Below are 22,235 nucleotides of genomic sequence, written 5' to 3' on the forward strand. Positions count from 1 at the left end.
CTTTTCATGGCTGGATTTGCCATGTTAGGCGATATTTCCCCCGCTGCTTGGCCAGGAAAAACATTGCTTGTGATGTGGATGAGGTGCTGTGGCCAGACCGAAACAGAAGAGAGGATGCAGCATAGTTTTTTTTTTGTTTTTTTTTTACTGTAACTGTGTACAGTAAATTCTTCTGTTGTTTTGTATGTAGACCACTGTATGTGCAACTTTGTGTTGGTTGGGAAGTACACTGTGTACCTTTTTCTTTGGGAAAAATAAAATATATTTGTTACCGTGTATTTGTGTGTTCTGAGTATAAAAACAATATTCTAAAATATTTTTATTATATTTATATTTTTAATATGTACTTATGCATGTACTGTCTGTAGTAAGTGTAACACTGAACAAAAAAAAGGCCTAAGTCATTATGATGAATGAAGAAGTGTTTTCCATTCATCATAGTGTTTTACATTGAGCACATCAGCGTTCAACTGGTTCTTATAAATGTCTATTCATATGATGGTTTGTGTGTCATTTGAAAACAAAATACCATTTTCAGAAGAAATAACATTGTTTTGAATGTAAAGTTTCATTTTGCAGGGGAATTGAGGGGTTTTGCTCATTGTGTGTGTGTTTTTTGATTTGTGTGTAGAGTTCTGAGAGTATGAGGCATGCGTTCAGAAAATGTGTGTAAACAATCGAGAAAAAATTTAACAGGCTTATATATAGAACAGGCTCTTAGTTCTTAGGAATGGACACATATTCTGACTTTATGACACCTATGCCAGTAAAGCTGAATGAATTACGGTATTCTTTGGTGCTCATGGTTCCAGTAAATTGAACTGAATGAATTGTGGAGAATCTAACTGAGCTAACCATGTGTAGCATCTTCATATTGACAGAAGTTTAAACATATATATTTGTAAATGGGATTTAAACAGCTGACGTTATCTTAAGTGGGTAGCTAACAACCTGTTGGCTAAGTTAGGAGCTCTCAGAGTTTTGTCAGAATGTTTGTGAATACAGACCATTATTTGTCAAAATGTGTAGCCACAACGGGCTAGTAAAAAGAACTGGGCGTTTGATTGGGACTAGGCTTTTAATTGAAGTTTTATGATATGTTTTTGCTGACATGTAAGGAATTATTAAAATGTCTTACCCTGTCTTTGCAAATCTTTTAGACTATGACTAAAACCTCACATTTTTTAAGATGTGAGAGGGGTGTCAGACTTCTAAAAACCCTGTTGTGCCAAGCAAAGAGTCTCTGGGAATCATCAGCAATCATACTTGGCGGTATGACACAACAAGAACACTGAAACAAAATAACTGCATGAAAGTCTCTTTATTGAGTGTTTTTGGAAACAGATCAAATGTAACGTTAGTTTCAAACTGAGGAGGACCACATACACACATCCAAGCTCTTCAAAAACAGTTACCAAATCTTTACATCAAGTCCCAAACACAGATATCAAGTGCCCAATCCCCCAGGAGCAAACCATGAGTTGCTTCTACAGTGTTTACCGTACATAGTGGACATATGGATATAAAAAATAAAATTCTTTACGTACTATCCATTGTGTTGGAAATGCATTTTTTTTTTAAACTGTTAAACTTTTTCACGAGTTCACCACTTCAATCTGAAGCCTTGTGTGCATAAAAAAGCTGGAAAATAAAAACCATTAAATCAGGTTTGTAAAAGCCAAGGGTGGAATTTAAGTCTCTAATCTGGGGCCAGTTTGCAGATACATTTCAACACAATCACAATACTGAAAACTGAACTCCAAAAATGACAAGAAAAAATTAAAATTAAAGACAAATCCACAGAAGTCCCATGAATGTTCAACCTACTCTATTAACCACTAAAGACAGCCAACAATACTTAAATATAACATTTCATTACTTTCAGCTATTTAGTATCCTAAACAATAAATTCAGGTTGCATTTGTCAATAAGTCTCCATATTTTATTAGAATATTCTGTACAATCTTAGTCTAGGCACTTTTTGACCCTTCTGTGCTTGAATGCAGTTTGTTGACCTGTGACATATCCAGACTGCCACTGAGGGCTTTGTCTGCATCTCACTTTGTTGAGCAATATGAGCCGACAGACATTTTGCACATCACCATCATTTTTACAGTATAGGCTTGATTTATATCTATAAAACATTTTCTTCATCACAGCATTACAACAATAACAACAGGAAAGGGAACATAATACGTCGTTGTGACCGATTAGAAATATAAAAATGTATGTAAATGTACACCCAATAAAAAAAACCAGAATGATGTACTTATGTTAACCAAACAAGATCTTTTCATAACAATATATTAGCAACAGGTAAACAGAAAAAAATACCATTCTGAATTCTCGTAACTACAGCACTTAAAGCAGCGTACATTTTGCAGGATGTCCCCATTCCCAGATGCAGAGAAAAATGGTGCAGAACAAGGAACAAAGGATTCTTCACAGACCTGGTAGTTCAAATCTCCGTTTAACACCACACAAAGGGCAAATCATTTCTATTTTGCTGTTTCTATTTCATCCACACACTCAGCAGACCTCGAAAAAACGTGAATCAAATATGCAATGCGCCACATGTTTCACTTAGTAAATATGCAAACAGAATATGGGAAGCTGTCGTCACAGCCACACAAAAACCAGAGCAGAAGAATAGAGGGAAAACAGAGAGGTGTCGGTCACAGTCACGAGGTGTCAGTAATAACATGAAATGTTCACCTTTTAAAGAACCTTTCAGCTGGTCCAATAAAAGTATCTGGTTTAATCACTAAGAACTTTGTTTGGATCAGTAGTTCCTTTTTAGTTTTTTTTTTTTAAGTTTTACTGGCCTGAATTATAATCTAATGATTTTTTTCCAGTGGTCACTTTTGTTAATGTTCTGACAAACTGCACCTGATACACACCTACAAACTCTGAAAACAGACACTACATAGTAAATGAAAATGAGAAACTGATGACTCAACTGGGTGCTCCAAGAGACAATATGTAAAGCATCCCTGCTACAACTGAAACTGAAGTTACTTTACCCCCAACATCCAGACAGGACCAGATGTAGATGGATATTACAGAGTAAGGATTTACTGAGGTAATTTTCCTAAAACTTTTTTATTAAAGACGGAGTCAGCGATTCTGGAGAGAGATTAATAATATCTGAACTCAAGCTGGTCTGAGCCACTTTCTTTGTTTCCCATTTACAGAGCTGGGGGTGTGTATGAACACACCAGCACACACACAAGGAGATGTATTGGATCTGCTGACTGCACCTTTAAATACTGCCTGAAAAAGTGTGCCAAGCTTAAAATATGTTGCAATCCAGAGTAGCTGCCAGTCCAAGCTTTCCTTTGCCTGTAAGAGCCTGTATTTTTGCACATAAAATTTTTTTATGTTTCTGCATCAACATGTCTCACCTCATGTGGGAACCCTACTTTTGCACTGATTCTCACGCACCACAGGAATGTAGTGCCTGTTTACGTATAAAGACAAATCTCTCCTCCAATGATGCTGTTCCACTCTCACAAATAAGTGATGCATAATGTAAGATACAAACATTTTATGACTGTCGCTGCAAATTGTTGAGACAAAAACAGTGTTTAAGGAAATGGCAGACATACTACAGTATGGTAGACATACTACATTATGACATAAAAACTGATCATCTTAGAGGCATCACAGGCTGTTTCGACTTTTGCAGTGTATGGTCAAAATGTTGCTGGACGAATGGCCACAAAAAAAAAAGGGTCTCTCTCTCTCTCTCTCTCTTTTTTTTTAGTCAGGTAATATTCATGTAACCAAGGACAAAGCTACAACTTAAATCTGGCATTAAATTGCTGGTGAAACAAGTATTAACTTTGTTCATCCTGCAGGATCTTGGCCTGGGGCAACTATCATGACTGTCTCCTCTGAGGCTGGTCTGTGACAGATTATGAGGAGTCACTAAGGCTCTGCAGCTGGTTCAGGCCTGCACATTTTTCTAGTCTGCTGGGGTAGGAGACTTCAGGTTAAGTATCGATACAGAAATAAAAGGGATTAAGGTCTTGAAGCATAAAACACATACAGTAGGTGGACACAGCATCACCTGCCTTAAAGCTTTGCAACAAAGACTTTGGGAAGCCGCTGTTGTCCAGTTATTGTTGAGCTGTTCATGTTAGTTTCTGAGCCTGTAGCATTTAGTGTTGCACTGTTACATTAATCATGTACACCTATTGCAAGCCCAAAAATCTTAAGCTTCCCTACCAAATAGTAAAGGTGGGGCTGTCTCTGTTATACTAAGTGCTCATATGCCTTTTAAGTGGGATACCAAAATTAACTGAACTATAGGATCCATATGTTGCCAAGACTGAGCTGTAGAAATCAGTTTGTATAATGGGAGATGATGATGATGAGAAAAACAAGCTGTTGTGAGTGGTTATCTGGTGTTCATGAGCGTGTGTGCAGGATTAGTTTACATGGTGTTGTAATAGTCACTTGGTGCTGTCTGCACCCATAGATGCGTACTCCTCATTGTGAGTCTTGTAGCTGCCGTTATGCTGGGTGGAGGGTGATGACATCATGTCCTCGCTGAGTGTGACCGAGTCTTCTCTCTCACTTTCATAGTCTTCTTTTTCTTCTCGGTCATAGTCCCTTTCCACCTGAAGTCAAATGAGTAACGGTCAACTGTGGTCGGGCAAAACTTGACAAAATAGAGTGAAGACAAAAAATGTTATGAATGATGCAGTGGTAGAGAGCTACTTAATATTCTAACTAAAAGCAAAGAATCTCTGTCGTTTCCTTCACATATCTCGAGAGCCATTCATCCTAGGGCTGTAGTCTCCAGGTCGACTAGTCGATTATTTGGTCGCTATACTCTCGCCCGACCAAATTCTCATTGGTCAAATAATCGCTGTGTTACTTTCATAAGGAGAGAAGTGCTACATCAACAGCTCACCCAAATGCGCATCGCAGTGACGCAGACCTACTGTCTATTTCTGTAAGCTGAAACCATTTCCCTCAGTGGTAGTCTCTGGCAGTCTGGTTTGCCTATAGATTCTACATTCACTGCATGTAGAGTCTGTAGGCAAACCCCGGAGATCTTGCCTCAGGAAGAAGAGCGGAAGAGCCCTGGTTTCCAGTTGTACGCTGTTTGTAGTCCACGTGATATTGACCAATCATGTTTGAGCCGCCTGCAGGTGTTGCCAGGTTAAACGGTCCGTGCGGTGAACTAACGAGGCGGAACCTAATTGGCGTCACTGCAAACTCTGAATCCATCACAATGGTTCAGCATATTTACTTATATATAAATGGAAATCGGAAACAGAAATTCGCCTCTTCCGCCCAAATCAAACCGGAATGCCAAAAAATCGGGGGGTCTTCCCCCAGAGGCTGTATTGCCGTCTGCTGGAAGTAAGACAGTTAAGAAACAATAAATTGTGAAGACAGTAAAACCTCCACTAAAATAGCATTTTAAGTCGTGTGTGTGATTTATCCTTCAGGGATTTATACTTCGGGATTTATCCTGGCTTCATATGAGCAGAGAACATCTCCGCTCGTCGCTAGGCTAATGTATACCATGTAAAATGCCATAGGCTGGCGCTAATAATGTAAGCATGTTGTATTTGCTTGGGAAACGTGTTTAGTGTGATGGTGGTTTTATCGGTGAATGTTGTGGGTTGTAATGGAGCCAAATTATGTACCGTTACCTTTGTTACATGTCGCTGTTGTCCCTGGTTTTACATGAGAAGAGGAGAAGATCGCTAGACGCTAGGCTAATTTATACAATGTAAAATGCCATAGATCACCTACGGTCACAAGCTCTGGGTAGTGACCGTAAGAATGAGATCGCGAGTACAAGCGGCCGAAATGAGTTTCCTCCGCAGGGCGGCTGGGCTAAGCCTTAGAGATAGGGCGAGGAGCTCGGACATCCGGGAGGGACTCGGAGTCGAGCCGCTGGTCCTCCGTGTCGAGAGGAGCCAGTTGAGGTGGTTCGGGCATCTGGTAAGGATGCCTTCCGGACGCCTCCCTTGGGAGGTGTTTTGGGCATGTCCAACCGGGAGGAGACCTTGGGGCCGCCCCAGGACACGCTGGAGGGATTACATTGCCCGGTTGGCCTGGGAACGCCTTGGGTTCCCTCAGAAGAGCTGACGGAAGTGGCTGGGGAGAGGACTGTCTGGGCTTCTTTGCTGACGCTGCTGCCCCCGCAACCTGGACCTGGATAAGCGGAGGACGACGGGTAAAATGCCACAGACTTGTGCTAATAACGTTAGCATGTTGTATTGCTGGGGGAAATGTGTCCAGATAAAGACAAGTGTTTGTCTGTCAGTTTTGCGATTTATAGTGAAGCCAATTTGCATACTTGTGTTTGAAATTGTCTCTATTAAGCCATATTTAATGTGTGTTTTGAATCAACTATATAAATAAAGTTTGATTTGAACTAAACTTTAAAGCACTTAACAAGTCCTCTACAGCCGACTAGTGTTTTGGAGGTGTAACTGCAGAGTGACACAGACACACCACCGCGGAAGTAAAAATAATGTTTTTAAACATTTTGTTTTTCCCCCACAACTAATCCAGGGTTTCTGCAGGTATCAGCAAATCTAATTTAATGCTTTTTAATGCCACTTTAAACAAATTTAATGCCCATGTCCAACTGCAGATAGTTTTTTATTTTATATATATATATATATATATATATATATATATATATATATATATATATAAATATACAGTACAGGCCAAAAGTTTGGACACACCTTCTCATTCAATGCGTTTTCTTTATTTTCATGACTATTTACATTGTAGATTCTCACTGAAGGCATCAAAACTATGAATGAACACATGTGGAGTTATGTACTTAACAAAAAAAGGTGAAATAACTGAAAACATGTTTTATATTCTAGTTTCTTCAAAATAGCCACCCTTTGCTCTGATTACTGCTTTGCACACTCTTGGCATTCTCTCCATGAGCTTCAAGAGGTAGTCACCTGAAATGGTTTCCACTTCACAGGTGTGCCTTATCAGGGTTAATTAGTGGAATTTCTTGCTTTATCAATGGGGTTGGGACCATCAGTTGTATTGTGCAGAAGTCAGGTTAATACACAGCCGACAGCCCTATTGGACAACTGTTAAAATTCATATTATGGCAAGAACCAATCAGCTAACTAAAGGAAAACGAGTGGCCATCATTACTTTAAGAAATGAAGGTCAGTCAGTCCGGAAAATTGCAAAAACTTTAAATGTGTCCCCAAGTGGAGTCGCAAAAACCATCAAGCACTACAAACGAAACTGGCACACATGAGGACGACCAGGAAAGGAAGACCAAGAGTCACCTCTGCTTCTGAGGATAAGTTCATCCGAGTCACCAGCCTCAGAAATCGCAAGTTAACAGCAGCTCAGATCAGAGACCAGATGAATGCCACACAGAGTTCTAGCAGCAGACCCATCTCTAGAACAACTGTTAAGAGGAGACTGCGCGAATCAGGCCTTCATGGTCAAATAGCTGCTAGGAAACCACTGCTAAGGAGAGGCAACAAGCAGAAGAGATTTGTTTGGGCCAAGAAACACAAGGAATGGACATTAGACCAGTGGAAATCTGTGCTTTGGTCTGATGAGTCCAAATTTGAGATCTTTGGTTCCAACCGCCGTGTCTTTGTGAGACGCAGAAAAGGTGAACGGATGGATTCCACATGCCTGGTTCCCACTGTGAAGCATGGAGGAGGAGGTGTGATGGTGTGGGGGTGTTTTGCTGGTGACACTGTTGGGGATTTATTCAAAATTGAAGGCACACTGAACCAGCATGGCTACCACAGCATCCTGCAGCGACATGCCATCCCATCCGGTTTGCGTTTAGTTGGACCATCATTTATTTTTCAACAGGACAATGACCCCAAACACACCTCCAGGCTGTGTAAGGGCTATTTGACCAAGAAGGAGAGTGATGGAGTGCTGCGGCAGATGACCTGGCCTCCACAGTCACCGGACTTGAACCCAATCGAGATGGTTTGGGGTGAGCTGGACCGCAGAGTGAAGGCAAAGGGGCCAACAAGTGCTAAACACCTCTGGGAACTCCTTCAAGACTGTTGGAAAACCATTTCAGGTGACTACCTTTTGAAGCTCATGGAGAGAATGCCAAGAGTGTGCAAAGCAGTAATCAGAGCAAAGGGTGGCTATTTTGAAGAAACTAGAATATAAAACATGTTTTCAGTTATTTCACCTTTTTTGTTAAGTACATAACTCCACATGTGTTCATTCATAGTTTTGATGCCTTCAGTGAGAATCTACAATGTAAATAGTCATGAAAATAAAGAAAACGCATTGAATGAGAAGGTGTGTCCAAACTTTTGGCCTGTACTGTATATATATATATATATATATATATATATATATATATATAGACAAAATTGTAAGCATTTGACAATGCTAATCTTGAATATTTGAGAAAATTGCATTAACTGTCACTCTATAGTGAATCAGAAATGGCTCACAAGCAGAGGTGGGTAGTAACTAGTTAATACTACCAAATACTCTTTTACTCAAGTAATTATTTGGATGACTACTTTTTACTTTTACTTGAGTAATACTGTTCTAAAGTATCAGTACTCTTACTTGAGTACAATATTTGGCTACTCTACCCACCTCTGCTCACAAGACAGTTTACAGTCTCAGAATTTATTTGCACATTTCAAAAATAACAAAACCAGCCTGAAGAATGATGTGAAAAACTAACTCTAACCTGAAAAGGCTAGAGGCGGTCACTGTAGTGGCAGGTGTGGTGGTGGTAGCAGCAGCAGCTGCAGTTGCTGGTCACGGCAAAGAAATTCAGCACAGTTAACTGCTGCCTGCCTTTAATCGCCGACTTGTGACTATCTGACAGCATGTGTGATTTCACCGCATTGACGCCCATTGTGCAAAGTTTGAAGATCTTTTTGCACATACTGTAAAATGCCTCTCCGGGTTTACCGTTGACGGGCTTTAACCAGGTTCTGAATAGTTCCTCATCCAACCGCTTCTGCTGAAACTTGCATTTTCCCATTTTTCCGACATTTGCTAATATTCCCTCCGCTCTTTCGCCACAGCATGAGCACCCTCACAGCACGCTGCACTCCAAGCATCCGGTGTTGTGACTTCGTGCACCGGCCATAAACAATAGCCAATTAAAGGGTTCTGCTGTCAATCATCACATTATACTTCCGATCAAAATTATTAAATGTTTATATAATCAAAATAAATCATGAATAACAATGTTTTTTTTCCATCAAGTGTATTTAATTTTTTAATGCCTCTGGACATCGAATTTAATGCTTTTTAAATGCCATTTAAGGCCTTTTTGTTTGTTTTTTTCGCAAAATCTATTTAATGACTTTTAATGCTTTTTAATGACCCGCGGAAACCCTGTAATTGATTAGTTGAAAATTATGTGCGACTTTAGTTGACCAAGATTTTCTTTGGTTGACTACAGCCCTAATTCATCCATTGTTGAAATTGGTGCAATTTGAACATGTGACACATTCAATATCAATAAACTTTGAATAAGCACGTGAGTGGTCTTCTGCAGTTCTCTTGCATGGGCTACACACAGCCTTTTTCCAGTTGTCTGGACGCTCCCAATTCATTCTCAACATTAGTTTCACACCATCAATCGATCAAACAAGTCATCAAATAAAACAGAACACTGCTTTACTATTAGACAACTAGCAGCGATCTGTAGGCTAACATTAGCAACCTGTGTTCCTGTCAGTCTGCACTAATGTCAGAAGAGCGGTAACAAGTGCAGCAACTTTGCTGCTGGACTAAAGCTTGGGTGTCATATGCTATCAAAGGGTGGGAATACAACTATGTCAAAATGTGGGACTGTCATGCACAAATCAGCAATAATGTAACGTTAGCTGTAGCTTGCTAGTTAGCTAATGAAACATCAGCATAGGCTAATACTACAAGCATTTTTTTTTCTTATGCTCATTAAAAGGAAAAAAAACATAATATATTACTGTTACTAATGAGGAAAATACATTTGTGGGTTTATCTGTGGCTTGTGCAGCCATCTTGGTGATGATTTCTCAGAACGCTGTTTGGACTGTGACTCTGAAAAACCTCCATTTGGGGGGCTATGCAGCCTAAGCACTTCGCCATACCCCTTTAGTCCAGCACCCTGCACCTAGACTATACCATGCACAACAGAGGGGCAAAGGCAAGAAGTGTATTGGGATTGAACCTAAATATAAATTTGTCACGTAGATGTGGTTCCTGCTTTTTCTTCTTCTTTTTGTTTCAATAAATACTCAACATTATAACTGATGTACATCCACCTACCAGGGATCAAAGGAAATATGGTAATCCAGGCCGCTGCCCATTTAAAGCTCAGTCCAGCACACCTGCAGAGCAGCAACCCAACTAAATTCCTAGAACAGCCTGGCATTTAAGTCCAAGTTTTTACCTGTAAGACTCACATTTTGAGGCCTTCATTCATCATCTGTGATGTAAAAATATCATATTCAAACACAGTTGATGAAATGAAAAAGTGTGCGTTCTGTTGGTTACAAAATCCTGCCTGGCTGCGGACAGCTCTGTCAGCCAGAGTCAATCACAATGAAAAGCAGATGAGGTTTTACCTGTGCCTACCTCGGCTTCAATCACTCTTCTCTGTTGCCAATACAGACTTTCCTTTTGTTTTTAGGTGCCCTGTATACAACAACACAGCTGAAAAAGTGCCAGAAGACTAGGATGTTTCTATGGATGTTTTAGTAAAGCTTCAGCTGCAGCGGCTGTTCTACAATAAGGATATACAAATAACTAAGTCTACAGGGGAGTGTTTGTTAACAGAAAAAAAAAATTGGTGGAGTTATCACTTACGGTAACTGTGAACTGAAGTATGTGACAGACAGTACGGACTCTGCAAAGCAACTCTGAAAACAGGCATTCAGCAGGTTTGTAGTAGTTTCAGAAGAAAACATTCAGCTGCCATCTGAATTTTTATTGACAGTAAAGATGGAGTGCGATAAGCCGAAAAGTGTCGCCTCTTATCTCTTAGCTATCACCTTTGTGTGATCTTGATACTACACTTTAAAAAGTAGGTCAGTGTTCATGTGGTTTTATGCATGAGTTGGAGAATGACAGCAAAACATTCACCACAGAAAGAAGGTAACAGTGAGAAAGTCACCTCATTTTACTTTTTCTTCTCACACCTGAGAAGCCTTTTAGTGCGACAAAGTTCAGCTCAGCTCTTTAAATTATCAGTAGTGCGACAGCTTTATTTGCCTGCACGACTGGGAGAAAGTGATCAGCAGATTTTGGTCCCAGCAGGTATCTGCACAGGGGAGTGTTACTATAGTGAGGTGTTCTAAAGTTTGAGATTTATTACCTTCATTGGCTTCGCCTTGTCCTTTATCCTGTCCTCGTCCTTGCGGCTCCTTTTCCTGGACGTGGAGCGGTCCTTTCGGTCCCTGCTGCGCTCCCTCCTCTTGTCTTTCTTACCTCTGAAAGAAGTCAAAACAAACACATCAACAAAAAGAAACCAATCACAATTGTGCTGACACAAAATCACTGATATGTATTTTGCACACAGTTATAACTCCACCTAGAAAACACATGAACAACATAAAAGACTTAAGGAACATCTAGAACATCTCAAAACAGTTTGGGAGGATGAGAAGTGATGGATTTACCTTTTAGGTGAGGGTGATCTAGCTTTCCTCCGAGGGCTCCTGGAACGATCCTTACTCTTCCTCCTGTGGCCCCTGATAACGAAACATTAACTGAATTAAGTATATTTTGTGGAGACATTATGAGCTACTTATGGAAAAAGCAGCTCTGTGACAGTACATGCATTAAATACACAAAACAAAAACCGACAGAGGATTGATTAAAAAAAATCCATAGTACATCAGTGCACCTTATTTCATTAAAAGGTTTATGTGACAATAATAGTATTTCACCTGGTGCAAGATACAGAAACAACACAAGCCAAATTCAGGCAGCTACAAGACTCATTTAATACCTGGTGCCCCCTACTGCTTAGGGCAGGGACAGCAGGGTGGCAGTAAAGTCTATCATATTTAGTTTTCTTCATGATAGACTAGGATTATAATATCTTCAATTACACAACAGCAGCAGGTGGTGCCAAACATTCAACTAGGCACTGGACAGCATTTGGACTCGAGTGAAGGAAAAGAGAGATCATTTGGAGATCAATGCAGTATATATTGTTTTAGTGCTCAACAGTTGCCAGGCTGCCACTGACAACCATTTTGAGAAACAGGCAGGCAATTCTTGGCCTTTTGTTGCCATAAGTGACAACCCCTTTTAGAGTTAGGGCTGCCCTCAACAAAGAACTCCTAGTTGTCCAATAGTTGTCATTTAGGGCCATTAGTCGACTAGTCGCCCCCATCCCTTAATAAAGGACTATCTAAAGGTGCATGTCACACACTGAGCGAGCCACCTGTTAATGACGCTGTCAGCAAAGCAGTAATGATTGTGTTAAGTGGCTAATGGGCATGCAGCAACTTACATGTTTCAGATGATATGTCATGTTTCTCGACAAATGATAGGCAAATGTTTGCCTGCGGAGTTTACATATCACCTTGGGTTCGTCCTTCACCTTCTCAAAATGATCCCACACTTTGGATTTCCTGCCTGACATGTTATTAACAAGCCTGTGTAATAACCGCAGGTACCAGCCCTGTAAATCAAGGGCCGTACACATGCCATGTTGGGTGCTACTCTTGTGCCTTTTTTGTGCCAGCTTTCAACAGTGCGGTGGCAGGTTGCCCTGAGGTGGCTAAGCAACCTTAACATGCACCATCTCATAGCCTATTTATCTAAAATCCTGAATGCAGAGCTCATCTTCTTCCAGGCGCTGTTTGAAAGTGTGTAGGCCTATTGTCTGATGGACAGATGTTAAGCTCTGGGTAGCCCTGCACTAAAATGATCAACCTGTCCATATTTAGCAGACTGAATATTTATGGAAGATGGGAAAGATATCTGTCGGCTGTGACTGGTTTGTAATGTTACTGCTGTCTGACTGCTGAGCATGGCCTCTTCCTTTATCTGTCCTTTTAAATTAAATTCTCTCATGGTCCAGTCAAACAGGTTTTGATTTATTTTGACAAGGTACAGCTCCTAATAGAGTTCCACATTTGCTTGTTTTTTTTTTTTTTGTGCGACTAAATGACAAATGAAACCTTGCCGACCAATAACCTTTCTGGTCAACTAACGTGGTCAACCATTAGGGAGTAGCCCTATTGAGAATACTTGTTGCAATAATGATATATAAATATTTCTGTTACAGTCAGACCCAGATAGGAGTTAAAGGTGGACACATTAACTGATAACACTTGAGATTCAAATTCTGTAATGTATCAGATGAAACACAAACTACAAGGAATTTTGTTCATTACTTTAATAGAGCTTTCAAAAGTTCTTGTATGTCACATTTTCATTAACAAGCTGATATATAACCACATGGTTTGTCTATTACTCAAAATGGTAACCATATTTTCAGTTTCAGCCACCACAAGCTGATGCCTGGTTGCCAGCCTGTAACCACTTTTTAAAGTGTGTTGAACCCTGTGTTTGTTTGCAGTTTACCTTGATCGACTTCGACTGTGTCTCCTGTCTCTGGAACGTGACCGTCTCCTGTGGCTGCTTCGGGAATTGTGGGAGTCATTCCTTGGCCACAACTTTGGCACCGGTCTGCTCCAACAAGAGGACAAAAAAAATTCACTGACTGGACACAATCAAAATCATATGATCAAAGCAAATCTAAAAATCTGGGTATTCATTGGGCACCTGTGTCTCGAACGCGACCTTTTCCTGTGCATTCTTGAGTGTGAACGGGAGCGGGACCGTGAGCGTGACCGTCGTGACCTTCTAGACCGACTGGAGGAACGCTTCTTTATGTCAACTGGAAGAAGAGCAGCAGTCTCAGCATCAGACTAACTTTAGCAATTTATTATTAAAAACCATGATCTGTGCAGCAAATATAAATTTGGTACCTGGCTCGATGGCAGCAGCAATAGTAGACTGGGCCTCCCTCACCCTCTTCATCACACTTTCTAGCTCTTTAGCAGCAGCCTGTGGTGTCATCTCTGGGGGTTTTACTATGGCGTTATTGGAATGATTAACCCTGACAGACAAAAAACAATAACAAGTGACACAAACCACTAAAGAGCATTTTGTTCTCTGTCATGGTTTATGTAATTTCAAGCACATATCTGTTTCTTTAAGAGTGATATTATCAGAGTAAATAGATTACACATTTCATTATTTTTAATGTCAGCAGCTGGGCTGCACTAATCTAGAGAATGACCTTTTGTCAAAAATACATACTTCAGGGGTCTGTCTCCGAACATGACTCCATTAAAGGTCAGGGCTCTGGCGACGGACTCCTGCTCAACAAACTCTACAAAGGCGAAGCGTGTTGGCTGGGTCTCATCTCCGGCCATTCGCACAAACTTAACATCTCCCACCTGCTTGAAGAACTCCAACAGCTGGTCTGCAGTGGTAGTCTGTGCAAAAGAAAGTATGAAACTGAATGACAACAAGCTTTGACTCTCTGCCTGAACAAGATTTGGCTTCCCTGTCTGTTACAACTGGTTCCAGTTGTAATTTCTCTTACCTATCTTGAGCTTGAATCAATCTGGTTGACGATTCAGACTTCTATTTTAGTGATCTGATATACTGTATTATCAGTGCTACATGGTTGCACAAGTAAAGAGTAAAATAGTTCACCTTCCGTCCCCCTTCTCTGTGTCTCTTTCTCTAAAACCCATATATGCACACCCTGGAGAGCGCTGTGGACATTTCTGTCCACAGTCCTGACAATTGTACTACAATGGATAAAGTTGGCAGTTTGCGGGTCTGGTTTGGGTGATTGATTAACACGCATTTTTAGCATCCTATGTATCTCTTTTGTGTCACTTAATATCCACTACTGTCTACTTAATATGACAGCTCAGACTAGTCTAGTGCTCCATCCTCTTTAGACTTTTATTCACTGTTCTTCTTATACTTCTATTTCTGTGTGTGCACAGTGCACACGTCCTGCAGTCTCATGCCCTTTTATGGGTGTTTATCTATGCTAAATAGGATCAACTGTCACACACTTTCAACTTTGGAAGACAATGGGATTCATCAATATAAGAGAATAGGTGCGAACAATTCTGCCATTTAAGAACTCATCACGAATCTGACATACTTTTCTTAGGACCTTTCTTAACAACAAATTTGAGAAAAAACTTAGATATTGGTGATGAGGCTAAATGTTCTCAGGAACCTTGACACTTCTATTTGGAAGAATGTTAGTTTTATGCTTTGTAGTCTTTTGTTTTCAATTCAAGTTTTGTCTCATAAGAGGCAGTTATTTTTTACTTGTATATAAGTTCCAAATAAAAGAGGAAAATAATAAAATGTGATGAATGGAATGGATGAATGATTATTTTAAACAATTTCTTAACTGAATTTACAGAACAATTACTGTATTGGGATACATAGCGGTACAGTGATATAAAATTACCAGACCCAAAAAGAGTGCGCTGACTTTTTTTTTTGTGTTGTAGTTTTCAGCGATAATCCAGAATCAAAATCTGTGGAATTTTGCTGAATGTTTTTGTTTTGTTTTGCTTGTAATGTGAAAGACAATTGCCTGAAAAATTGTGACCCCATCATCAGCCCCTACCGCCCTGCTGCTATAAATACTCACGAGGGTTTACTCAGTGTGAACAAAGATTTGACATTACCTGTGAGTTCAAGTTGCCAACATAGACGGTCCTCCTGATCTCATCAACTTTTGAAGGATCCACATTCCCCATGAGGGGGGGCTGGGAGTGAACTGAGGCTGTGGGGTCCAGAGCAGCTGACAGCCGATTCACTATGGGAAGGTTCAGCTGCAGGTGTCAAACACACACACACACACACACACACACACACACACACACAGGTTTAATTGCATGACATCCGAACAGACAAGACAAGAAGAGAGCCACAAGATGCCAACTCACATTCTGAAGCGGAGCCGGAGTGGGAATTGGCAGCAGTCCTCCACCAGAAATCAGACTGGGCACTGGGGCAGCAGGTGCCAAAAGTGACAAGGCCTTGGCCTCTTCTGGGATTTTCCCTGTAGGACAGAAGAAGATATTAGTGAAGGCAATAGTGGGATTCTTCTCTCTGTCTCCTCTATGTCTGCACAATTAGCCCACTGTATTCTAGAGAGAAAGAGAGCATACACTTCCCCATACACCCTACAAGAGTTCTACTGTCTACTTCTGGAGACCGAGCACCCTTACTTTGCTTTTGTTAAATTAACCTTCTCAGTCAATCTGAATTATTTTTTTCAATGAAAATATTAACTTTTTTTCAAAAACAAAGGAACACTGATTTTGTCCTTGGTCTCTTTTCATAGATCAAAAAGAAAAAAAAACACAATGCAGAGAATGAGTCAACACTTTGATGCATGGGTCACCTGTACTGGAAACATATTGGTCATGAACCATACGATATCAAGCATGGGCGCTTTTCCGTGGGGCGATCGTTTCGCAGTGTTGGAAAGGTGTGCAACACAAGACAACCCCAATGGCTGCATCACTAATAGCACACAGGACATCAAATACAGAAAAGAACAACAAATTTAAGAACTGTAGTAAATGTTAGCCAAGACTTAGCTAAAACAACAACCAATTAGGGATTTTGATCATTCCACTCTGGATTATAGCTGGAGAAAAAGGCTACATAAAGACCAATAAGAAACAAAAAACACTTCAAATTTTGTTCATTATAGCTGGAGGCACTGAGCATGAGTTACCATTTGAAAAATTCTTGTATTGCTAGGAAATATGTCAAACAAATAACGCGCAAAACATTAATGCATGTCACGAATTTCCAAGTTAAGAGAGAAAAAATGATGTTCAATGGAGAGTGACTGGGTTAATAAATACTAAACATCCATACCAGAACTATAAAGTAGTAATATATGGGGAAACCTTTTTTACTACAGATTTCAGCACAGGTGAAAAGTGCAAAAAGAATTTAAAAGACTCTACTGGGTCTCACTATTATAATGTCTAATCCTCTCACTATGTCAACAGGAGTAGGTGACAAGAGAGTAAAGTGTTAGTGATCCTCCTAGCATCCCATGTGTGATACACATCCCACCGGTATGCCGTAGCAACCTGGACAGAATTCAATCACACACAAGCTGCAGCTGTAGCAGAAGAGAGAGAGGGGGTGGGGGTTGGACAATAATCAAAACAACAAACCAAAATAACAAATATAAACACAAAGCTAGAGATAAGCAATACGGTATTTTTCTAGATAGAGACAGTAGAGAGTGGACAACATGGGAAAGTATGAAAGGAAACAAACCAAAAGAAAAAAATAAATAAATAAAAAGAGACAAGGTGTCCATCTTGGAAGGTTCAGCGGGCTATTCTCCTGGTCACATTCCCCCTTGAAGGCTGCGTTGGCCCGATCGGGGATAGTGGCTTGGAAAACAATGCCTGACTCAGGCTAGTGTAGTGTAACAGCTGGGCCAGTCTAGTCATCTGATATGCACACATAATCACACAGAAAAAACATACAAAACCAAATTAATAAACTCAGTAGCCATCCAGCACTAAGTCACGTGGACAAAAAGCATCAAGTTAGAGATGATATCATTTTTTTTTTGACTGTACACAAGGGAACAACAGTGGCACCAAAGGGGAGGGAATTTTAAAGAAAAGGAGCACCAAAAATGAAAGAAAGAGAAAAGGGATTAAGTTAGCTTTGATGCCAAGGACTTATTTTGTCATTTCCATCAAACATTAATGGCAGTTTCTTAAACAAACACAGGCTACTTATTCCAGAGAACCCAGTGTTTACGGTGAGGTAAATAATGTCTTGCAGCTTCAAAACATATTCAACATAGCTCTACTGTTATCAATAGAAACCACCTTGTGACAGCAAACAGAAACCCTGACTGGGCGCTATGAGAAATAAGATAGCTAGGGTTTTACTGTGGTGATATAACCCGTCACCTGTGTCAAATACGTGGGTAAAATCAGAACTACCCAATGGCACAACTTGCCAGTTTTCCATGCGAATAAAAAAAACAACAACAACAACAACCCAGAATTCAACCAAAACACCAAACGGTTGGATTCAAGGGGAGGAGGCCACAGCAAGTCCACTGACTCATTTCAATATCATTTTTATGTATTTAAACGAAACGGGTTGCACTCACCTTCGGCACATGGCACTACTATCAAAGCTCTGTCAATAAAAACAGTATTGGTGAGATGTTGCGCCACACCAACACTGGAGGGGTCTCTGTACTTTATATAGCACACTTTGGACGAGAAAGACAGAGGAGCATTGCTGTAACAAAAGAAAGACAAACAGAAGAAAATGCGGGTTAGTTAGATATTTCAAACGTTACTTCTCAATTTGAATGTTAAGCGGACCGCAGCAAGGCCGCAGATCCGCGGTGTTGCCTGGCTAGCCATGCCGCGGCAGGTTGCACTTACTCGGGCGGATAGAGCCGCAGCTCCTCGATGTCTCCCAGGAAACCGAACAGAGTACGCATCTGTTCGCTGCTTACGGCAGAGGACAGGTTGGTGACCTGGACGACAGCAGTCCCTGGTATCCCGCTCATCGTGCAAATTTATAAAATCGCTATATCTAAGTCTTGTATTTAAACAATATTTATTTCTCTGTCGCCCCACTCGACAGTAAACTATAAACAGTAACGTTACATCCAGGCGGGCGGAGCGAGACGTTTCACTGGCTCCTTCTTGTCTCTTAGCATGGGTGAACAAGGAACTCTGAGGTGCACTACCGTCCCCTACAGTGATGGACAGTACATTACTACCCAAGTCGCCACAAGTAGGCTTCCACAGTCTGGAACAAAATGGCTTTTTAGTGCTGACCCAAACAGAAAGAGGTTAAATATAATAATAAAGTTGGTGCCTTAAACTAAGCCACACCAAGGGGAAAGGCTCCAACTCTTTTCTACCTGTCATTACCCTGAGACGAAGTCTTTTTTTGATCCTCATATATTTACAGTGGTGGAGGCAAGGCACTATATTGTAGCGTTACAATATATATATGTACAATATATATATATATGTATAGCAGCACCCAGCTGAAAGCCCTGTCTTGTCTGTTGATAAACTGGTTTAGTAGCCACATTTCCATACTCCCATATTGAGATACACAGGGATCCTCGGGGGATGATGAAAAATAAAAGCATCAGAGTAGCTACACAAGGTTTAGAGAGGACAAATTTGCTCAGTTAAAAAAATCGTATAAAATGCTCCTTAGATAGAAAGCAGCAATGAAATGCCATGCTGTACAAATTGAGGTTTAATTAATGATTCAGTCTTGTCATTATGAAAGCATATACTGAGTCACATTTAGTGTCTGTGGATATTGCTGTTCATTATTCTGTATTTAAAAATAAAACAACAATAAAATTAAATGATGTTAACATGGTTCATTCTTAGTTTGACCTCTGGGTCAAGATGGTGTGACCTGCAGTGACCTGGCTGTGTGTGTTCATCATTACAGTGATACATCAGGTGTTTCTGAAGCTCATACACATCACCTAATTATGGAAACACCTACAGTAGCCTATATAATCGCTCATTCACTCACGCACGCGCATGCACGTGCGCCAGTCAAAGTCATGGAAACAGAACGGTGTCGTTCTACCGAGGTCATATAAAAGCTGCACGCCTCTCCGAAATCTCCCCTTTGCACTGAGACTTGACACAAGTTGACCTGCGAGCCTTACAAAACCCTCAAGAAAACACTGAGAGATAACTCCAGCTGTACCTACCTGCTGAAAGATGGCGTCCGGACCCCCCGCGATGGAGCACCTGCTGGCCCGAGTCAGGCGGTGGATCACTTCCTTTGCCGGTAAGACATCTTTTAATGTCCTGTCAAATTTAGCCTTTTATTAATGTTGCTTAAATCATTGAAAGAGAATTTTAGTACAAAATTTGCATTTAATTATTGTAAATTATTATTACTCTCATTATTACTATTGTTGTTGTTAGCCTGAGATTATTATATCATTGTGGACTAAACTGTAACGGTCAATGTAATATTAGTCGGCCTGTTAGGAAAACAAGGTTTTTGGTGATATTTGGCGTTTACTCGGTGTAAATATGATTATTATAATGTGGTGCTGAGTTTGGCGGGACAGGTGTGGAAGGTGTTAATAATTGTGTAGTGATTTGAAAACACTGCTAATATTGTTTGAGGAGATTGAATTGTCCATATATTGTCGGAGGTAAAGATGGCGACCGGGCCAGTTTTTGAACGATGCCAAAAATGAGTTTATCTTGTGCGCCATGGAGACGATGGAACGTTTAGGAGCAAACGTCAACACGTCAGCACGTGCAGGTGGAAACAAACCAGGGCCCGCTCCTCTGTGTGGATACGCGAGGTTGCTGCTTAAAATGTATCCGGAGATGTTTTTAAGTAAAAAAAATTGATCACATTAGTGAACATATTTTCACAAATTCCTCAAAATGCGTGCGTCATTGCGCACACAGGTCTGTGCGCTCAAACATTTTGGCGATGTATGACGCAACACGACAAAACTGTGGCCTGTTCTGACTCCTGTTATACTAGTCTGAGTTTTATTGTGGTTTTAAGAAACAAGATGTGTTTCAGAGGCAAAGCCAGGAACACTTTATTTGGACAGTTTGTCTACAGATAGTTTATAGAGTATTTGTAACATTTCAACAGCTTATTAGTTAAAATTCAACAATTCATCTGTCTTACTTATCTAAATAATAAATGTGACAATTTACTACATACTGTCAGAGTAATTTAGTTGAACTCGAACTGTTCAATCAACCCATGCTGCACAGGTTGAGTGAAAACAAAGTTATTCTGACAGTATGTGGGTATGTTCATGAATTGTCACATGTACTCTACAGATAACCTGTTAAACATCGACAGATAAAGTGAAACAGCTGAATTGTTGAATCTCATCTAATAAGCCGTTGAACCACCTCCATATCTCTAAGAGTACAGGGTCACATGTAAACTATGAAGGAGTGTCTATACTGATTATATTCCAGTGCTTGTGAATGTTTCAGTCTGTTTTATGAAGTGGAGAGTGTAACGTTTTTTAAAATATTTTTTTCTTTCTTTTTTTATAACACAAATCTATGAAGGTAACAGGACATTTACTTATTGAATTTCCATATACTTATATTTGGTTTCTGATGCATTTAAATGGTTTATTCTGCTGCCATGTTTGTAATATAAATCACAGTTGACAGTTTTGAGTAATATTTCATTAAGTAATTAAGCATTTCTTTGGGTGTGTAAGACAAACATAAACAATGCCTTCTCCACAATAAGACTAAAAGTCTTTATCCATGCTGTGAGGATGTAGTGATCATTCCACGCAGAAATACTGAAAGGATAAAAAAAAAAAAGGAAACATTACTTTGTTTGACCTGAGGGTGGCGTCAGAGGTACAGCAGCCACCACAGTTTATCCTCTGTCAGTGACAATTTAGCTCATGCTCAGCTCTTGACATAATGCTCTCAACACTCAGTCTAGTCTCAGTTTGCCTCAGTTTCAAATGTAATATTTAGTATTTGTGCAACATGTTAGTGGAAACTAATTTGTGGGAGAAAAGAGGATGTTTCAGATGAACAGGATGCTCAGTGCTTCCTCCTGCAGTACTGAGTGTGTAAAAGGCCCTCAGCAGTCTTACACTGATTAAATACAACACACCAGGTTAAAGAAACAGGCAGGAAGAGTTTGCACTGTTCCAAAACCTCTGAAGCATTTACATGTTTTCAGCCACAATCATGTCTGCACTTCCTGATGTGATTCCACACATCAGTACACATGTAATCTTTCAGGTTTAGTGACATGTTTACATGCAGCTCATTATTGTGGTTTTACTGGTGCTATACCCCTACTTTAACCACTGTATACATCTCTTATACTGTGACCAGTGCAGCCTGAATACACTCACAGTTGTCCTGTACCTTGTGTGGTGAGGGCAATAAGTGGAAAAACTGAGAAGACCAACAACACCATCTGGGGGAATTACACCCCAGGAAATACTTTTTTAAGAACCTTAAATTGAGTTGAAAAATTAGGGATAGGTAAAAATGGATCCAGAAATGCGTAACTGTGATTTCACATGTATTTATTGTGGCCAAACTGTTCACATTTGTAAAACCTGTAACATCTTTATGTGAAATTAAAGTATGTGTTTACAGAGTAAGTTATGTACTTTTGCAAATCACACTGTATTTTTG

The 22,235-nt window shown here is 40.2% G+C and overlaps 1 protein-coding gene across 3 annotated transcripts; it reads right to left on the minus strand.

Moving 5' to 3' along the window:
* Positions 1-1,302: 1,302 nt before the first annotated feature.
* On the minus strand, positions 1,303-18,743 carry srek1 (splicing regulatory glutamine/lysine-rich protein 1). Of its 3 annotated transcripts, XM_049603684.1 has the most exons (12): positions 18,182-18,316; positions 17,323-17,501; positions 16,424-16,545; positions 15,963-16,078; positions 15,702-15,848; positions 14,293-14,471; positions 13,959-14,089; positions 13,753-13,867; positions 13,552-13,656; positions 11,631-11,702; positions 11,327-11,441; positions 1,303-4,625 (listed from the first exon to the last, which is right to left on the minus strand). In XM_049603684.1, exons 3-12 carry the CDS (start codon positions 16,452-16,454, stop codon positions 4,458-4,460), a joined length of 1,179 nt encoding a protein of 392 aa, XP_049459641.1. In that variant the 5' UTR covers positions 16,455-16,545; positions 17,323-17,501; positions 18,182-18,316; the 3' UTR covers positions 1,303-4,457. The 3 variants fall into 3 exon arrangements, with proteins under 3 accessions (XP_049459641.1, XP_049459639.1, XP_049459640.1); XM_049603682.1 differs by lacking the exons at positions 16,424-16,545; positions 17,323-17,501 and adding an exon at positions 18,465-18,743 and having other exon boundaries at positions 18,182-18,315; XM_049603683.1 differs by having other exon boundaries at positions 16,424-17,501.
* Between the last annotated feature and the right edge of the window lie 3,492 nt (positions 18,744-22,235).

The sequence above is a fragment of the Epinephelus fuscoguttatus genome, linkage group LG18 (assembly GCF_011397635.1).
Source record: "Epinephelus fuscoguttatus linkage group LG18, E.fuscoguttatus.final_Chr_v1".
Taxonomy (NCBI): Eukaryota; Metazoa; Chordata; class Actinopteri; order Perciformes; family Serranidae; genus Epinephelus; species Epinephelus fuscoguttatus.